The sequence below is a fragment of the Ictalurus punctatus genome, chromosome 17 (assembly GCF_001660625.3).
Source record: "Ictalurus punctatus breed USDA103 chromosome 17, Coco_2.0, whole genome shotgun sequence".
Lineage (NCBI taxonomy): Eukaryota > Metazoa > Chordata > Actinopteri > Siluriformes > Ictaluridae > Ictalurus > Ictalurus punctatus.
Genome location: NC_030432.2, coordinates 15366262 through 15384417, shown reverse-complemented (window position 1 = coordinate 15384417; position 18156 = coordinate 15366262). Strand labels below are relative to the sequence as shown.

The window sequence follows — 18156 nt, the reverse complement described above, 5'->3', positions numbered from 1 at the left end:
GCTCATGTACAGGAGAAAAAAAAAAGAATGTGAAAAGGACTCACAGATTACTGACAAAAAAGTAATTTGAGCAACATGTCAACTATGTAATATTCATTTAAGCTCACAATCTCTAAAATCTCACTGCGGTTTAAAGAAGCCTTGGAACGTGCCGAATAGCATTGCATCTCAGTTTGACTTGGCACACATAACTATTCAGCAAAAACTGTAACACTGACTTGTTCTTAACAACAACATCAACAACAACAACAGCTACAACAATCAGGACTGAATCACCAAGTTAAAGGTTTATACCTATTCTGATCATTCTAATTTTAAAAAAATAAATAAATGATAAAATTTATTGTGCAATATTGAGCCTAATTCCAATGCTCTTTTAGTATATATCTGTAGATCTGAAGAAGCACATTTTTATGTGTGTCTGTACAGGCCCAGAAAAATGCCTTGTTGGAGGAGCGTGTTCAGGTGCTACAGCAGCAGAATGAGGACCTTAAGGCGAGAATAGATCTCAACCTTGCCATGTCCAGGTCTCTACACATCTGTACATTAAAGATTATTGAAAGACGCAATATGTTCCAAATGATTATTCTGACCTTCAAATAATTGTATATGTTTAAAATCCTAAATCCTACAAAAACAAACATACATGGGGTTGAATTAAATTTTATAATCTGCACTTTATATCTGTGAGCTATGTAAGAAAAAAATGTGATGGGGCATGCTGTTATAGGACCAAAGGAACTTGATTACTTTATTATTTACTTTAACAGCATGTGTCAAATGTTTTATTCCTCTTATACCACAGCAGTTTTTCAATACTGTTTTTTTTTTTTTTTTTTTTTAAAAAGAAAGAATGAAGTTGTAAATTTGATCAGTTTACAGTTGCGTTTAATGTTGTGGAAGGTCCACAAAATAAGTTAGTTCCTGCTATCACTTGTATTATAGAAGCGCCAGCCTCTCTTTTTCTCTCTTTTGAAGTTAATAATACCAAGAAAAATAGAGAAAGTGCAAAGTCCCCCATTGTGAAGAATTTCTCATGTCAGAAAAGATACAGATTAGCTTTGACTGTTACAAAGCACTGACACTGGAGATGCCTTTTAAAACTTCAAAATAAATGTCTACTCACAGACACTTTCACCGTATCAAAGATTACACACACATCAGTTCATTTGGAGCGCCTGCTGCACAAGTCCCTGTATGAGTTGTTTCTATCGAAAACAATAATGTATTAGTGCATTAATGTAAAGCTGTGCTTTACCTACTGTCGGAGCTGCTGTCACAGAAAATGATCAGAATTTTCAAAATCAAGAATTCAGCGTATTGTGGTACACGGGCAGATAGTAGTAGATATACAATTATGTTATCACTGGCAATAATTGTGACTTAAAATGGTTAATGAAAACAGTTAGATAAATGAAAGCCTTTGGTATATTAGTTACATTATTATCTTGGATGTAGTTTGCATCAAGCTAATCATTTTCCTCATTCTCTCAGGCAACTGTCAGAAGAGAATGCTAACTTGCAGGAGTACGTGGAGAAGGAGAGTAATGAGAAAAAGCGCCTGAGTCGCACAAATGAAGAGCTGCTCTGGCGTCTGCAGACGGGCGAATTGAGCCCACACATGTCACCAAATCAGTCGCCACTCCATCGACCTTCTCCAGGCCCTGGCTCACCATCCCACTTACCACCCTTTCCTAGATGAACCCCACTATCCTTCTTTCACTTTCTTCCTCTCTCTGTCTTTTCATCGATTTCATTTCAACTGTACCCTCTTTTATCAAGCGTAAGTTCAAGCAGACACTTAAGGTGCTTTCTGTAGTGTTATAGACTGTATCAGTTGAGCTGTATGTGCTGTAAGTGGGTGCTGATAACTAGGTTATCTCAGGAGGCTCAGGAGGAGTGTGTCTGAATTCAAACCCCTAAACCCTCTGTAAATCTGTGTCTTACACATTTTAATTCTGGATGAACAAATGGGGCTCTGTGTAATACAGTTTGAGTATAACAGAACTTGGACAGATAACCCATTAGTTTATTCGTTTTAACAAATTTTAATGACCATCATATATAAACATGAACACAGCCAGTTTTGAGCTGCAGATTTTTCTACCTTACTTGTATCATGCATAATGAAGTACTAATTACCACTGGCATGTTTTGCAAATTGGCAGTTTTAATTAGGTTCTGTGGTGCCTGTATGTCAAGCTTTGCTTTGACTAGCATTTGCAGCTTATATAGGATAAACAGTAAAAATGAAAGCATAAACAAGATACAAGATTCATATACTTAATCATTCATTCATTCATTCATTCATCTCCTGTAAGTGCTTTATCCTGGTCAGGATCACCCCTGACACTCCCCACCCCTTCCTTACTCTCACCGGTTATATTATTTTATTTATAAGAATGAAAAGAATCAATATATCTTGGATGAGGGGAGTTTAATAAATAAAATAAATATATATTAACGTATACATATTAAAATATGCCTGCAAAATATGAAAACTGGAAAACGGAGCAAGATCTATAATATATTGTTACCTAAAAAGCAGTTTCTATTCTTTTCACACCACAAGGGGGCCCCCTCGAACTGACTGATGCATAAACCTTTTCACCAAATAGCGTGGTGCAGGAATGAGTCCTAAAACCCGGAAATGAGTTAGCAATTTTGCATTTCCGGTTTCAGCGTCCCGAAGTCAATGGGTTTTTTGAATGGGTTTTTGGTTAAATTCTTGAAATAAGGTCTGTGGTTAACACAAACTCAAGATATTTTCATGCTTTATTCTACGATATAAAATACATTAGTACTACCTACTCGTGATTTTTAAAAGCTTTTACGTGTCTTGAAAAGGACGGTTGCTAGCAAGTGACTAAATGGGACTACAGAGGTTGTCGGGGACATTAGACGTCATCACGCCGAACAGTAAATCTCATCTACTGCAGCCTTGTGTTTATACTCGCGCTCTTGCAAACCATTCCAACTTGTAGATTTATCAATTTATAGTATTTTCCAATTATGGTGTTTTTTTGTTTGTTGAGTTGTCAGAAGCTTAGCGGTTGTGACGTTGAAGTCATGCGACCGTGGTGTAGTTCGTTTATAGACTAACTTTATTTATTTTATTTTATTTATTTTCATTTCTGGCGATTGTATTTAGGCTTGATAAAAAAAAAAAATAATTTTATATATATATATATATATATATATATATATATATATATATATATATATATATATATATATAAAACATGTAAGGATAATAAACTTTTGTTGGCCACAGATCTTATTTTCAGTAATGATCTAAAAGCCAGTGAAATAATCCTGTTGAATTTTTCCGAGGAAACCAGGGTGATGCTAACTTCCGGGTTGGCCTACAAAAATACAGTTCTCATTCCTGCAGTTCTCATCCCTGCAGAACTCTATGATAGAAAGGTGTGCTTTTTTGCACATATAATTCTTTAAAATTCATGAATCCCACTGGGGGTCCTAAGCAGCTGCCTATACCTTTTTTTTATTATTATTATTTTAAATTTATTTATTTATTTATAATAAACATCCCAGGAAACTCCACACAGATAGTAACCGTATTTTCAATTCTTGTAAATTATTATTCATTCAGTTTCTTTAAAGAATTACACACTAATGCACACAGAACACATACTTAAAATGGATATTTCTTCCCCTTCAAATATATTGTATAGTCCTTATTGTTTGGCAGTGAGGAAAAATAATGACCATCACTGTTCTTATACAACCAAAGTAGTTCCTCATTCATTCTCTGTTTCCATAACATTTTATGGTTTTCATGAGCTCATTGTTCAAAAAAATATTAAACACAGATTGACATTGGATATTGAGTGAGAAAAGTAAAATACGTTCAAAGTGTTTACATTTGAATAATTTACATTATGCTAATATACTTCACTATCAGGCTGTTCTCAAGACTACTGTCTTCTCAGTGCAAAAAAAAAAAAAAAAAGTTCATGCCTTCATCTTCTGGTCAGAAAAGTTTACAGAACTCCATGTCAGCCTCCATTCAGGCAAACTGCCACTGCTGTTCCTCTTATGGACTGATTGTATGCTGAACAAACCTCCTGCTAAACAAGTCTTCCGTTTGAACACAGATGTTGTATTTATATACCATTTACCTGCTAAGGCAACACTGAAGACATTTCATCATGTCAGGAGACAGACCTGGCTACATTGGAATGTTGCTAAGCTAACATGAAAGTATATCAAGATAATACCATAATGCTAGTACCTCAATGTTAGCACTTGAGCTACAATACGTTATGCTGAAACTGCTAGCAGGTTAATATTTTCAGTGATGTACTACTGTCTGTAACATTAAGTTTAAAATGAGTACCAAAAGAAATCTGGAGGCACGGTAAGTACTTTAGCATTGTAATAGTCAATTATTGAAATTATGTTATGTTAGTTGGGCTTCTGGTTAACCGTGGAGACTTTCAGGATGTACAAACTCAAAGCCATAATGCTTTTCCGAAAAGAAAAATTCCAATCTTCATTTAGGCTTTTTACTATTCGAGCATCATATTCACATTTTCTTCTGTTTTCCCTGCTACACAAACACATACAAACCAGCTCATAAAGGGCTTAACAACTAGCCATTAAATCAGATTATTAAGAATAAATCCTGGGAACTGAGACTGGGAGCCAAAGGGTTATTAGTTACAGCAACCTATGTTCCATTGCCTGTACGTCCATTCCAGTGAAACTAATGATAAATTATTAATTGAAAATTGGCTGCTACTATAGACATTTCAAATACCTGAACCTATATGAGTGATGTACTGATACAAAAGCAAATGTGGGAATGAGAAGGTAAAATATTTGACTCCTTTATGTTTTAAGCTAATTTATTATTAATCATGAATTGTGTTATTTATTTGCAAATGTCAGTATACAGTAAGTGTACTTAATTTTTCTATAATTGCTGTAGATTTTTACAGTACAAAATCATATTTAGCTCAACCAGACAATATCTCTGGTCAGTGTTTACTCATTTTTGGCAATCCCACAAACCTCCAAAGCTAAAACCGCTTGTCTCATTCTCTGTGTTGAGCTCAGTATTTTTTATTTTTGTAGTTATTTTTTTGTATTTCATTTTGTATTATGTATAATCATATATCCCAGTCAGAATTTAATCTCAGGTTAAGAAGGTTCTTTTGAAGGCTCTTAAATTCTATAGATGTACAAATAATAGCAACAACATCTGTTTTTAACTTACACATTTCAACTGTATGAAATTGTTATATTTAAAATACAAATCACTAGAGAACAACATATCAGTTAAACATACTGTGGAGAAATCGAGAGAGATTGAGAAATACTGCTTAATGTTTTCATGATTTCATATTTGATCCATCTGTGTCAAACTGTGAAATTACATTGGATCCAGTTCTCCAGTAGCCTGTCATGATTTTATTACTTATGCTTGTGTGTGTATGTGAGAGAGAGAGAGAGAGAGAGAGAGAGAGAGAGAGAGAGAGAGAGAGAGAGAGTATCCCATAGAAATGCATTTTCATTTTAAAACTAAAATCTGAATAGAGTTGAAGTCAAGGGTTGAACTGTGCATTATTCCTTCTCGGTTTCTGTGTTTTAAATTAGGTTGTAACATTTATATTTGTTTATATGTTTTATCTGAAAAGAGAGCATGTCTTAAAGCTGTGATTTTGTTGTATTAAGTTGTTGTAAACCATATAAGTATAGATTAGATTACAGTTTGGAGCTAGACTGTATTCAGAAAGATCTGTTTTGTATATATTGCACTTTGGAATTAACTGCAAATTCAAGGACATGGATCAGGCACTTTTAAAAGAAGGAATGATATCATTATTTACAGTTTACAAGGATCGTAATCTAGTTATATTATATGGTATAACAGCAGGCAGCAGCTATGTATGATCTAATAAATCCAATAATGTATTGGTTTATAAATTAATAAATAAAAGAACACAGTACCATAGCATTGTATTTTTCAAGTCAATTTTTATTTATATAGCACTTTGAACAATTATAGAAATCCTGATATAAGTTTTAATACAATATTTTAGTTTGGAAGGTTGTGAGTTCAACTTCCAGTGCCACCAAGCTGTCATTGGGCCCTTGAGCAAGGCCCTTAACTCTCAGCTGCTCAGTTATATAAATGAGATAGATGTAAGTTGCTCTGGATAAGTGTGTCTGCAATATTCCATAAATGTAAATAATAAAGCCTACACCGAAGTGTACAGCAACAATTCATTAATTTGAATTAATGAATAAGTGTCAGGATGTATATGAGTCCAAAAGGTAGGAATACACCCTGGACTGTGCACTCACATATTCACACAAGAAGGACGTCACAACAAATTCACCTACCTACATGTTTCTGGGAGGTGGGAGGAAACCCACACAGACACAGAGACAATATGCACAGAAATGAACAGGGATCCCTGGAGCTATGAAGCAAAAACACTACCCATTGCACTTACTGTGCCAACAGACATTTAGGCTACTTTTTAATGTATCCTGGGTTCTGACAGATCTTGGGAAAACTGCTTTTTCCTATTATGCACCTTGGACGTGGAATAAATTGCAGAAAGATTTAAATCTGAGTACACTTATATCTATTGTTGAATTTAAGGCAATCATAAAGAATGTGGTGAAGGAGCTGTGTAATTGTTTTTGGTAAAATAATTCGGTGTTTAATTACATGTTGTGTTTTTTTTTTTTTTTTTTTTTTTTGTGAGTTTGCATAGCTGCCACCTTGGCCAGGTCTCTCTTGTAAAACAGATCATTCGATCTCAATAGGACGTCTCTGTAAAATTAAAGGTAAAGTAATTTTTTATTTTTTAAACCCATATGTTCAGCTCCTAATTATCAGCAGTGAAATATTGTATTTGACCTGAGGATCTGTATAGGCAAAGATATGCAGATCAAACACACACTGTGGGGTGGCTGTGGCCCAGGTGGTAGAGCGGGTTGTCCACTAATCGTAGGGTTGGTGGTTTGATTCCCGGCCCATGTGACTCCACATACCGAAGTGTCCTTGGGCAAGCTCTGCTAGCTCTGCTACCATGTTGTGTGAGGGTGAATGAGAACCAGTGTAAAGCACTTTTATCCAAAGCAGACCATTTACTATTTGCACACACAAACTAAATAATAAAAAAAACCCAGATGTGTTCTGTATGCGTACCTCTAGTCTCCTCTATGTTCTTATCTATTTGGATGTTAAATGAATAATTAGACAACAAGGTGAATGTTATTCACCAGGCAAGAAAAAGAATATATTAGAAGATAGCACAAGACCAGTATATTATTTAATAAGTATATTATTTAATAATCTGCCTCCATACCTCACAGTATGTATTGTATGTATTGGCACATCATTATCTTTTATAATCAGGACAAACCAGACAATGGACTCCCTACAAGATGGCAGACATTTTCAAGTTATGAAAGAGGTGAGTATGAGAATAAGCACTCTTTTCTTCAGTCATAATTATTGTTATATATCTTCTATCAACCTGAAGCAGCTGTTCATCCACAGTCATCAGTGATGGCCAATCCCCAAACTGAAGGTGTGAATTAACTAATTTCATATCGAGAAGCTAAATGTACAATACAGTATACTGTAGCTATGATCTAGTTTTCATAGTTATGGTAATTGTAAGTAAATCAGCATTACAGTTTAACATTGTAGGAGATATACTGACTATAAATGTGAACCTGAAAGACCTGTATGCTATTTATACAACAGTTAGCTCTGGTCCACTGATTTGATTGGATGAGCAGCATTCCAAGAGTGCTTATATTTAGTATAACTACTGTATACTGGGATGTTTCACTGTTTGAATCACTGTGCTTGTTCGCCACATAAAATTCCAACTCTAGCAACAGTCCCACTGAAACCGTTACTACAGTAGAGTTACCGACATCATCAGTGGATATAGCAAATGATACAGTTTTCATAAATATAACTTCTGACTTAGAATACTGTATGAAAGCTCGCCAGGTGAAGGTGAAAAGGAAGAATGGACGTGTGAAACAGGTCATGTGGCTTCTTTAGGATAAATTTCTGCTAGCTGAGCAAAAATAAACAAATTATTATTGTGGCCAAAATGTTAGTTACTCAATATTAATTTCTTATTTATAAAACTGAAATATCACACTCGCAATCATGCTGTTATACTGAATATCTGTGCAGCTGTGATTCGGCCATAAGCTTGCGGCCGCAGGCACTATATATTCAGTATAACTATTTTGCTATATCTAGTAAAATATTTGCTCTGTAAAATGCTTTGTAGAATATTTTCTTAAAGTGCTACAAAAACAACAATCAAATAATTGTTATTTATATTATTTAATTATTATTATTTCTGCTGGGAAATGAAGTCCAGAGTTCCCTCGTTGCTATATGACAGAGTCCCCCCCCAGAAGGGCGCTTCTCCCAGAGCGCCCAAAATGCACTCTCTCCCTCTGGCAGTCCTGGCCCCCTGGGCAAAATGTCCCCAGCTGAACCAGGAGACTGAGCAGCATCCTCAGCGGAACAAGAAAGCAACGCAACATCCTCAGTGGAACAGGTAAGCAGAGCGATGTCCTCAGCGGAACAGGTAAGTAGAGCGGCGTCTTCAGCGGAACAGGCAAGCAGAACAGCGTCCTCAGCAGAACAGGCCAGCAGAACAGCATCCTCAGCGGAACAGGTATGCAGCGCGGCGTCCTCGGCGGACCAGGCAAGCAGAGCAGCATCCTCAGCGGAACAGGTAAGCAGAGCTGTGTCCTCAGCAGGGCTGGAGCTCAGAGCAATGTCCTCTGCAGGGCAGAACAGCGGGACAACTTCCTCAGCAGGACAGGAGAGGGGAGCAATGTTCTCCGTGAGGACCAAGGGAAGCTCCAAGATTTCTGCGAGGCCATAGAGGGGAGCGAGGTTCTCCGCGAGGCCAGAGAGGGGAGCGAAGTTCTCCGTGAGGCCAAAGGGAGGAACGATGGTCTCCGCGAAGCACGAGGGGGAAACGATGCCCTCCGTGGAGCAGGAAGTGCAGCAGACATACGGTGCACAGCAAAGAAGAGGAGTGACGTCTTCAGCGAAACATGGAGGCAGAGCGACGTCCTCAGCCGATCAGGATGGCAGAGCGAGGTCCTCAGCCGAGCAGGATGGCAGAGCGACGTCCTCAGCTGAGCAGGTAGGCAGAGCGACGTCCTCAGTCGAGCAGGATGGCAGAGCGATGTCCTCAGCCGAGCAGGTAGGCAGAGTGAAGTCCTCAGCCGAGCAGAAAGGCTGAGTGCCGTCCTCAGCCGAGCAGGTAGGCAGAGCGATGTCCTCAGCCGAGCAGGAAGGCTAAGTGCCGTCCTCAGCCGAGCAGGAAGGCAGAGCGACGTCCTCAGCCGAGCAGGATGGCAGAGCGAGGTCCTCAGCCGAGCAGGATGGCAGAGCGACGTCCTCAGCCGAGCAGGATGGCAGAGCGACGTCCTCAGCGGAGCAGGTAGGCAGAGCAACGCCCTCAGCCGGACAGAAAAGTGGAGTGCCTTCCTCAGCGGAGCAGTAAAGCCGAGTGATGCCCTCAGCAGTGCAAAAAAGCAGGGCGAGTTCCTCAGCGGAGCAGACAAGCACAGTGGCATTGTGCATGGGGTTGGCGAACAGAGGGGAGCACTTGAGTATGTCGGGACACGGAGCAACGTCCTCAGTCAACCAGGGTGACTGAGCAACGTCCTTGGCTGATCCAAAAGGCTGAGCAGCATCCTCATACGAGCAGGGAGGCTGACTTGCGTTCTCTGCTGACTCCGTTTGCTGGACTAGATCCAGGGGAGGGAGGATGGGAGATGGTACTTGCCCAGTTAACAGGCTCCCACTTGTACCCGGACTCCTCCATGTCCTCTTGCTGCTTATGTAGCGCAGCATGGTACTCCTCCTCCTGTTGACATAGCGTAGCGTAGTTCTCCTTGAACATAGGTGGCAGAGTGATGCCCAGGTATTTCATGATGAATCTGCTGCTTCCGAGTTTTAGGTCTTACGTTCTGTCATGGTTCAAAGGTAGAGACGGAAGCAATCGCAGATTTCAAACATTTAATAAACAAACAGACAAAAAACAAAGACACAATAACATGAGGCAAAATACAGTGGCAAAACTAAACATTGAAGCTTGGACAAAAGCCTGGATAGACAATATGTAAGACTAGGAAGCAGTACAAACAATGGCTATATATATGAGTGCTCGTTAAACAAAAAATGTGATACAGGTGCAGGTGGTCATGTGATAGTGATGTAGTATAGTGCAGTTGCTGCTGGGAAATGAAGTCCAGAGTTCCCCCCTCGATAATATATAACAATATGAAATGACATATACGACCTGTTACTGAAGACTTATAATTGAACATCATTTACGGGACACAAAGTGCTGCAATATGTCAATGGGCATGGGGAAGATGATGGTGGAGTTCTTCTCAGCTGAGATGGTGCTGAGTGTCTGGAGGTAACGGAGCTGCAGAGCTGAAGGTGAATCAGACATGACCAGAGAGGCCTCCTTTAAGGCCCGTGATGCATTCATCTCTCCCTCTGCTGCTATCACCTTCAAAAACAACACAAAACACATTAAGACTTAAATATCATAATTTTATCATGAATCCAGAACACACTCCACTAGGTTTGTCCATAACAGTCCATCCATTTAGAACAATTAAAAATTAACATAGTGTTTACTTATCAAGGATGAATGCAAAGATTACACACTCACATTGTGTACCTGGAACTTTAACACTACTATTGTTTTACCATCAAAACCAAAACCTTCTACATTATTCATGTATAGCTGTCAGGGGAGAAGGGAATAGAAACTTTAGCAGTACTGATCATCCTGCCAAGCATTTCCTTAAAAACTTACCATAATCTCCACTATTAGCGTATTATATTATTAAATTGCATATAATTCATATATGCACGGATGGAGGGACAGAAGGAAGAAAGGAAGGGGTTGTTCACTGGTTAAGGATTTGGGATTATTGGGTTGATCTGAAGGTTTGAACTCAAATTCTGCCACTGTTTATTCTTGACCAAGACAATTAACCCTCATCTGCCAAGTGATATGCAGTCTATATTCTAAATCGTTTTGGATACAAGTGTCCATCAATGAGCAAATGTTAGTTTGCTTGCCAGTTTTGTAAATAAGTTGCACATTTCAATAATTTATTTTTAGAAAATAGGAAAATTATCTGCCAACAGAACAAAACATTTCAAACTTTAATTTAGTATAAAATTCTAAAAATAGGCTGACTAGTTTTTGTTTATTTATGTTTAACATTTATAGTATAATAATGTTATAATAAGTAATACTAGCTACATTTTGTCTACATGCAAGATATTTCCACTGTGAACATTATTTTTGTAAGGTAGTCATCCAGAGCTGTGAATAACTGAGTCTTCTGCAAGTGTTGCAAAATAAGACTGGTAACTTCTGTAGATGATAAGTTTCCACCCTGCCTTTCCACAGCTTTGTGCACTCGGGACTGATGATAAAACTCACCTTAGCACGAGCCTCTCTGGAGGCTTCAGCCTCAGCTGCCATGGCTCTCTGGAGCTGAAGAGGGAGTTTAACATCTTTAATCTCCACTCGCTCCACCTTGATACCCCATGGATGTGAGGCCTCATCTAGGACAAACTGCCAGTAAGATAGTTAGCACAGAGACATGAAGGGTAGTGTAGCCTGACTGCTGTTCATCATATTTTAATAATCTAGACAAATAATGCAACCAAGGCATTTGTTTGCCATACTGTCATATACCTGTTTAAGCCCTGTGTTCTATTCACAGCAAGGAGACGCATTTTAAATACATTAAAAAACATTCATGCATTACATTTATTTTTTAAAAACCAATCTGAAACAACAGTCTCTAGCATTTACTTAGCATGGTGGGAAAAATGAAAAGAATGATCAGACTCGTTCGAGCTAACAGGAAGGCTAACTCAAATAACCACTTTCACTTTCGTGAACAGAAAAGCATCTCAGAACACACAAAATGTCAAATCTTGTGAGGGATGGGCTACAGCAGCAGAAGACCAAATTGGCTTCCACTCCTATCAACCCTAAACAGGAATCTGAGACTTCAGTGAGGAACAGGCTCACTGAAACTGGACAGCTAAGGATTGGAAAAATATTCCTGGGCCAACTGTAGCCTCAGATTCTGTTTCTGCCCACAGAACTGCCACTCAATGGATGTTTTTTGTTTTTGCACCATTCTGTGTGAACTCTTGCGACTGTTGGGCATAAAATATCAAGTTTAGCAGTTACTAAAATATTCAGCCTGTCTGGCACCAACAACTATGCCACAGTCAAAGTCACTAAGATCACATATTTTCCCCATTCTGATGTTTGATATACTGTAAACATTAACTGAAGCTCTTCACCTGTATGTGCATGATTTTATGCATTGTGTCACTTCCACTTATTGGACGCTTTATAGGACAATTTCATGAAATTACAGGTGTACTGGTGTTCATATTAAAGTGGCCAGTGAGTGTGGTTATACTGCTATAAAATCATAACATTATGATCAGTGAGACATCATGTTTTCCAAACCTGCATGCTATGGGAGATGCCCTCTCTGTCTGATAGTACTTCTGACAGGTTTTTAGTACCCAGGACGTTCCTCAGTGTGGTCTGGGCCAGCAGGCGAGTTGCCTCATCAGCATTTCTCACATTAACTACAGACAAGATGGGGTCACTGACCCGGAAGTAAACCACACCATCTACAGACACTGTCACCGAGTCCTTTGTCAGAATCTGTGCTCAGAGAAAAGATGCATGCTGTTTAGCGAGATCTAGGCTTCAAATCTGAGACTTGAATTGTACCCTAATGATGACTGTACCTCTTGAGGTGGAATCTCAAATGTCTTAGATCTCAAGTCCACCTTTGTAAAAGTATCAACACACGGCACCACGAAAAACATTCCTGCAGAACAGAGGAAACGAAAAAATGATAAAACTTTCCACATATTCTGACTTACAATGTATGAAGCATCAGATAGTAATAGAATATTTAGGAATTAGAAATTCATTAATTCCTAAAAGATTCATTAAATGATTATCACCATTTCATAAACTGAAGATGCTGTTATACCTGGTCCTTTTGGTTTCCTGTCAACAATGCAACCCAAACGATAGATCACAGCTCTCTCATACTCCTGGACGAGCTGAATTAGGGGGCGGAAATAACATATAGAAAAGCACAATACTTTCACCCAATTTTCTTTCAATTTCATTGGCAATTTTTTCCTCATATTATCCCCCACCAACATACAGTGCCCTCCACTAATATTGGCACCCTTGCTAAATATGAGCAAAGAAGGCTGTGAAAAAATTCACAAAAATACTCTGCTCTCATGGATATCAAACAATTGCAAACACATAGAAACATACAAACACAGGTTTATCAAAAAAATATATCTTTGTTAAATTTAGGTGTGCCACCCCCTTGAATTCACATGAGAAAAATATATTTGACGTATATTCCCATTGATATTTTATTTTAATACACCTGGGTGACTAGGAACAGGAAATTGTTCAACCATGACTTCCTGTTTCACAGGGGTATAAATATGAGGTAACACATGGGCCGAATTCCTTTAGTCACTGATAACAATGGGTAAGACCAAAGGAAAATTGCTGTGATGTGTGGCAAAAGGTTGTTGAGCTTCACAAAATGGGAAGTGGCTATAAGAAAATAGCAGAAGCATTGAAAATGCTAATTTCCATCATCAGGACAATAATTAAGAAATTCCAGTCAACTGGAAATGTTATGAATCAACCTGGAAATGGACGTGTGTCTATATTGTCTCAACACACTGTGAAGAGGATGGTTCAAGTGGACAAAAAATTTCCAACGTTCACAGCTGGAGATTTGCAGAAGTTAGTTGCATCTTGGGGTCATAAAATCTCCAAAACTACAATTTTTGGCAATAAACACCAGAGTTGGTTTGGGCGCACACAGAGAGGTAGCCATATGGAAAAGTACCTCATGCCCATGGTTACATACTATGGTGGTGGCTCTTTAATGTTTTGGGGCTGTTTTTCTCCCAGAGGACCTGGGCATTTTGTTATGATACATGACATCATGGACTCAAATATCAAATATCACCAGATATTAAATGAAAACCTGACTACCTTTGGCAGAAAGCTTAAAATGGGCGTGGTTGAATCCTCCATCAGGACAATGATCCAAAACATACATCAAAATCAACACAAAAATGTTTTACTGACCACAAAATCAAGGTCCTCCCATGGTCATCCCAGTCCCCTGACTTGAATCCCATAGAAAACCTCTGGGGTGAACTGAAGAGGAGAGTCCACCAGCATGGACCTCGAAATTTGAAGGATCTGGAGAGATTCTGTATGGAGGCATGGTCTCAGATCCCTCGCCATGCATTCTCCAACCTCATCAGGCATTATAGGAAAAGACTAAGAGCTGTTATCTTGGTAAAGGGAGGTAGCACAAAGTATTGACTAATAGGGTGCCAATAATTGTTGCGCACCTATATTTAACAAAGATTTTTTTTTTTTTTGATAAACGTGTGTTTTGTTTGCAAGTGTTTGATATCCATGAGAGCAGAGTATTTTTGTGAATTTTTTATAACAAAAACAATAAAGACAATTTTTCACAGCCTTCTTTGCTCATATTTACCAAGGGTGCCAGTATTAGTGGAGGGCACTGTATCTATCTAGCAGGATGACGATGTTTGAAAGGCTATCTTCCCACACAGAGAGCAGAGCCAGTTATGCTCTCTTGGACTACAGACTACAAGTGATGTAATTACTGAGATCCCAACATTTAGAAAATTAGCGTTAATTACAATCCTACTGTAGCCTGTAACTTTAATTTTAGATCTTAAACATACCTTGATGCACATGAATATGGTGACAGGAAACAAGGCTATGGTGAAAATGACAGAGATGAAGAGTAAAATCCAGCCACAGAAACCCAAAGAACGAGGGCTGTCATCTGATGAGGAGAGAAATTGACATTAAAATTGTGTGATGACAGTGTGATCCCTTCAGAATGCCAGTAATCACAATTAACAATTAAAAGACCAAGATTATGGTTCAGTAAACAAATCTAAAGTTAGTGTAAATTAAAATGCTTGTTTTGTTTTTTTTAAATCTATTATTATTAATATTTTTGTATGGCAATTTTATTCAGTTGTCTAACTGGGATGTGGAAATTAAAACTTTAAATGAAAGAAGGCTTTGATGTTACAGTATTGATTTTTCTGCTTCATAATGTCACATGCAGCCATGGTTATCATGTTAGGCATAGTATCACAGTCTATATCCATTCCTTCACTGGCACGTCTTAAAATGACCTTCCTTCCACGTGACTACTTTGTAACATGGTGACGATTAAAATCGTGCAGCCAGGTTTTATATGATTCCAAAGTGTATTAATTTGGTTCCTGAGAGTGAGGTGCTGGGACCAGAGGTAAGTTTAACGGTGCAGACCAATTCACCCTAGTCCCCTGCATACTTCCAGTTGAACAGCAGGAAATTATTATGCAAAAATATGAGGAATGTAAACCTACACTAACCGTAAAAATCACACAGCTCGGGAATACTGCTGTTGTGTACATGTATAAGTTTACTTTTATAGGCTCACAATGAGAATAAACAGACTGGAAATTTATAACCCCAACATATTTCATGTAATTTCATTTAATCAGCATGCCAGATTTTTAATGTATGGCTCAAGAAGCCAGCAGAGATAAAATATACCATCTGCCCCAAATCCATAGCTTTCATACAGATGGTCTTCGGGAGAAGCCAGGGAGACTGTGTCTGTCTGTAAAAGTTCTTTCCCGTCGAAGTGTCATTATTATTTGCGCTCCAAGCTCCATAAACGGTGAAGTCATCTCTAAAAACACTAAAGACTTAGCTTTGATGCATCAGATTTATATCACTTTGCTCACAGCTGATTGGTCCAAATTGAGTTAGAGTTACCCAGAATAAAACCTGCTCCAGAGCAGGTTAACCGTGTAGCGTGTTACCATGGCGCGTTACCATGGCTTGTTGAGACCGAAAAACCGAGTTTGCTCAAACTAAACTCACCAAAACCGGCTTTGTGAAACAGGCCCCCTTAGGGTCATGGGGAACCTGTAGCCTGTCCCAGGGAACTCCAGGGCACAAGGCGGGGAAACCCTGGACGGGGATTATCGCAAGGCACATTCGCACAAACACTTACACACCCATTCCTTATTGAAGTCCTATGTCCAAAGCATCTGAAACATAACACTTAAGACACTTAAGAAGCAAAGTCTTTCTTGGTCGAGAACTGCACTTTCGACTAACATATTTTGCCTTATGCATGTCCTCCAATCTGCTGTTTTCTTAATAAATACTACAGTACATGCTGCAATCAGTAAAATCTTATGATTCCAGATAATCTTTCCCTCCAGAAAATACAGCACTAGTCATTAGCAATTCTACTTGCCAAGCATGACTATGCATGTTTCAGAGACCTCGCACAGCAGAACAGTTTACTACTCTTTTTGTTTAAGATTGATTTCCATTATAAAGTTAGACTAAAGTTCTCCCTCTCTATTATTAAAACAAGCTACTGTGGAAAAACACTGACATCACAATTGACTTTCTATAGTCTATCTGATATCACAGAAGTACTCTCAGATTAATTGTTTCATAGATCAATAGATACATGTCTTTATATATATATATACCTTGTATAATAGGTATTACGCTGTCAGATTTTCTGTCCATTGTTTCCCTGTCAATCCTGTTTTTGTTCATCATATCCAGAGAAGAAGTCACTCTGTTTTGTTTGGAGGCTGCTGCATGGTGTGTAAGAAGATACGTCACTCCAGGAGCTTCTAATTCTGCCATGAAAAAGGGTGGGGCTTATATCTTAGCTACATACAGACACATGCACTCACTCTCTCTCTCTCTCTCTCTCTCTCTCTCTCTCTCTCTCTCTCTCTCACACACACACACACACACACACACACACACACACACACACACACTCAAGCAAGCTGTAATACTGGGTGGAACAAAACATTTTTTGGCATGTTATATAATATACAAAATTAAGACAAAATAGAGGCTACTTATTAAATACTGCTCTCAGAAAAGCTTCAAGATAAATATAATTTAAGGTAATGCATTCTACAAAACAACTTGCAAATTATAACTATGGGGGGGACCGAATGCAATTAATAAAAACGAGTTATGTGTCTTCTGTGAAATCTATGATCATACATGGCAGACTGTTAGAGCTGTGGTCAAAGTCTCAGCATTGTTATAGTTGTTACAGAACTGTAGATGTATTTCTGTGATCACCTCCTTTTCAGGCCATCCTGTTAAAATGTTGCTGCATCATTCTTAGGACATTGAATGGAAATAGCACAAGAAGTCTGGTGTGGAAGAATGAATACAAAAGGGAAGGTCAATGGACAAAAGAGGAGGGATGTAATGGTAGCTGATTCAATCAGAACAGAAAAATCAGGTCTTCTTGAGACATACTGTATCAGACCTTTTATTGATTATCTCCGCTTACTCACTGGGGTTTTACAAAATACGGCAGGGCTTCAGGTCTTAATTCTGTAATGGATTTTTGTCTGGTTATATATATATATAAAAGGCAATAGGCTAGAGGAGACGGCTCGTATTTGTGAGTTGAGCCAGATGATCTAACTCACGGAAAACAGCTGAAATTTTTGCATTATCTGCAATACAATTAAGTTAGTCTAACATTTAACTTAACTTTAGGTTAAATTAACGAAATAATTGCCTTACCATGCTCAGATAAGAAATAAACTATCAAAGCAAAGGTTTTCTCTGCTTTTCTTTGATTATTTGATTTGATAAATAATAATAATAATAATAATAATAATAATAATAATAATAATATAATTTCTGTACCAATATATAATGGTCATAACACTACACACATGCTCTCAATTCTTACTACTTTGATATTCAAGTAGTAGCCGTCCAAAAGTGTCCATAGCAAGTAAAATTCAAATCAAAATGAATATAACTAACTGTAATTATTAAAAATAAAAAAAAAATTAAAAAGCCCTGCCCTGTAGCCAACAGAAAACTGGCTTTTATATATTTAGAAATGAATTAAAGGTCTCTAAATATAACGTTTTGGGTGTCATCTGGC

At 38.1% G+C, this 18156-nt stretch overlaps 2 protein-coding genes across 4 annotated transcripts in view; one reads left to right on the top strand and one right to left on the bottom strand.

Moving 5' to 3' along the window:
- mtus2b (microtubule associated tumor suppressor candidate 2b) overlaps positions 1-3152 on the top strand; it is a 37712-nt gene extending 34560 nt beyond the window's left edge. For 2 of the 3 annotated variants that reach the window (XM_017490229.3, XM_053687484.1), the window contains 2 exons: positions 430-527; positions 1495-3152. In XM_017490229.3, coding sequence (XP_017345718.1) covers positions 430-527; positions 1495-1702 — 306 coding nt within the window. In that variant the 3' untranslated portion in view covers positions 1703-3152. The remainder of the gene's footprint in view (positions 1-429; positions 528-1494) is intronic. The other variant, XM_047161411.2, reaches the window with a different exon arrangement.
- A 6893-nt stretch (positions 3153-10045) lies between these two features.
- On the bottom strand, positions 10046-16863 carry stoml3a (stomatin (EPB72)-like 3a). Its single transcript, NM_001200988.2, is given in 7 exon segments — positions 10046-10559; positions 11511-11645; positions 12564-12767; positions 12854-12936; positions 13105-13177; positions 14879-14982; positions 16709-16863. Coding segments are annotated over 7 exon segments (930 nt in total). The 5' UTR covers positions 16848-16863; the 3' UTR covers positions 10046-10367.
- Between the last annotated feature and the right edge of the window lie 1293 nt (positions 16864-18156).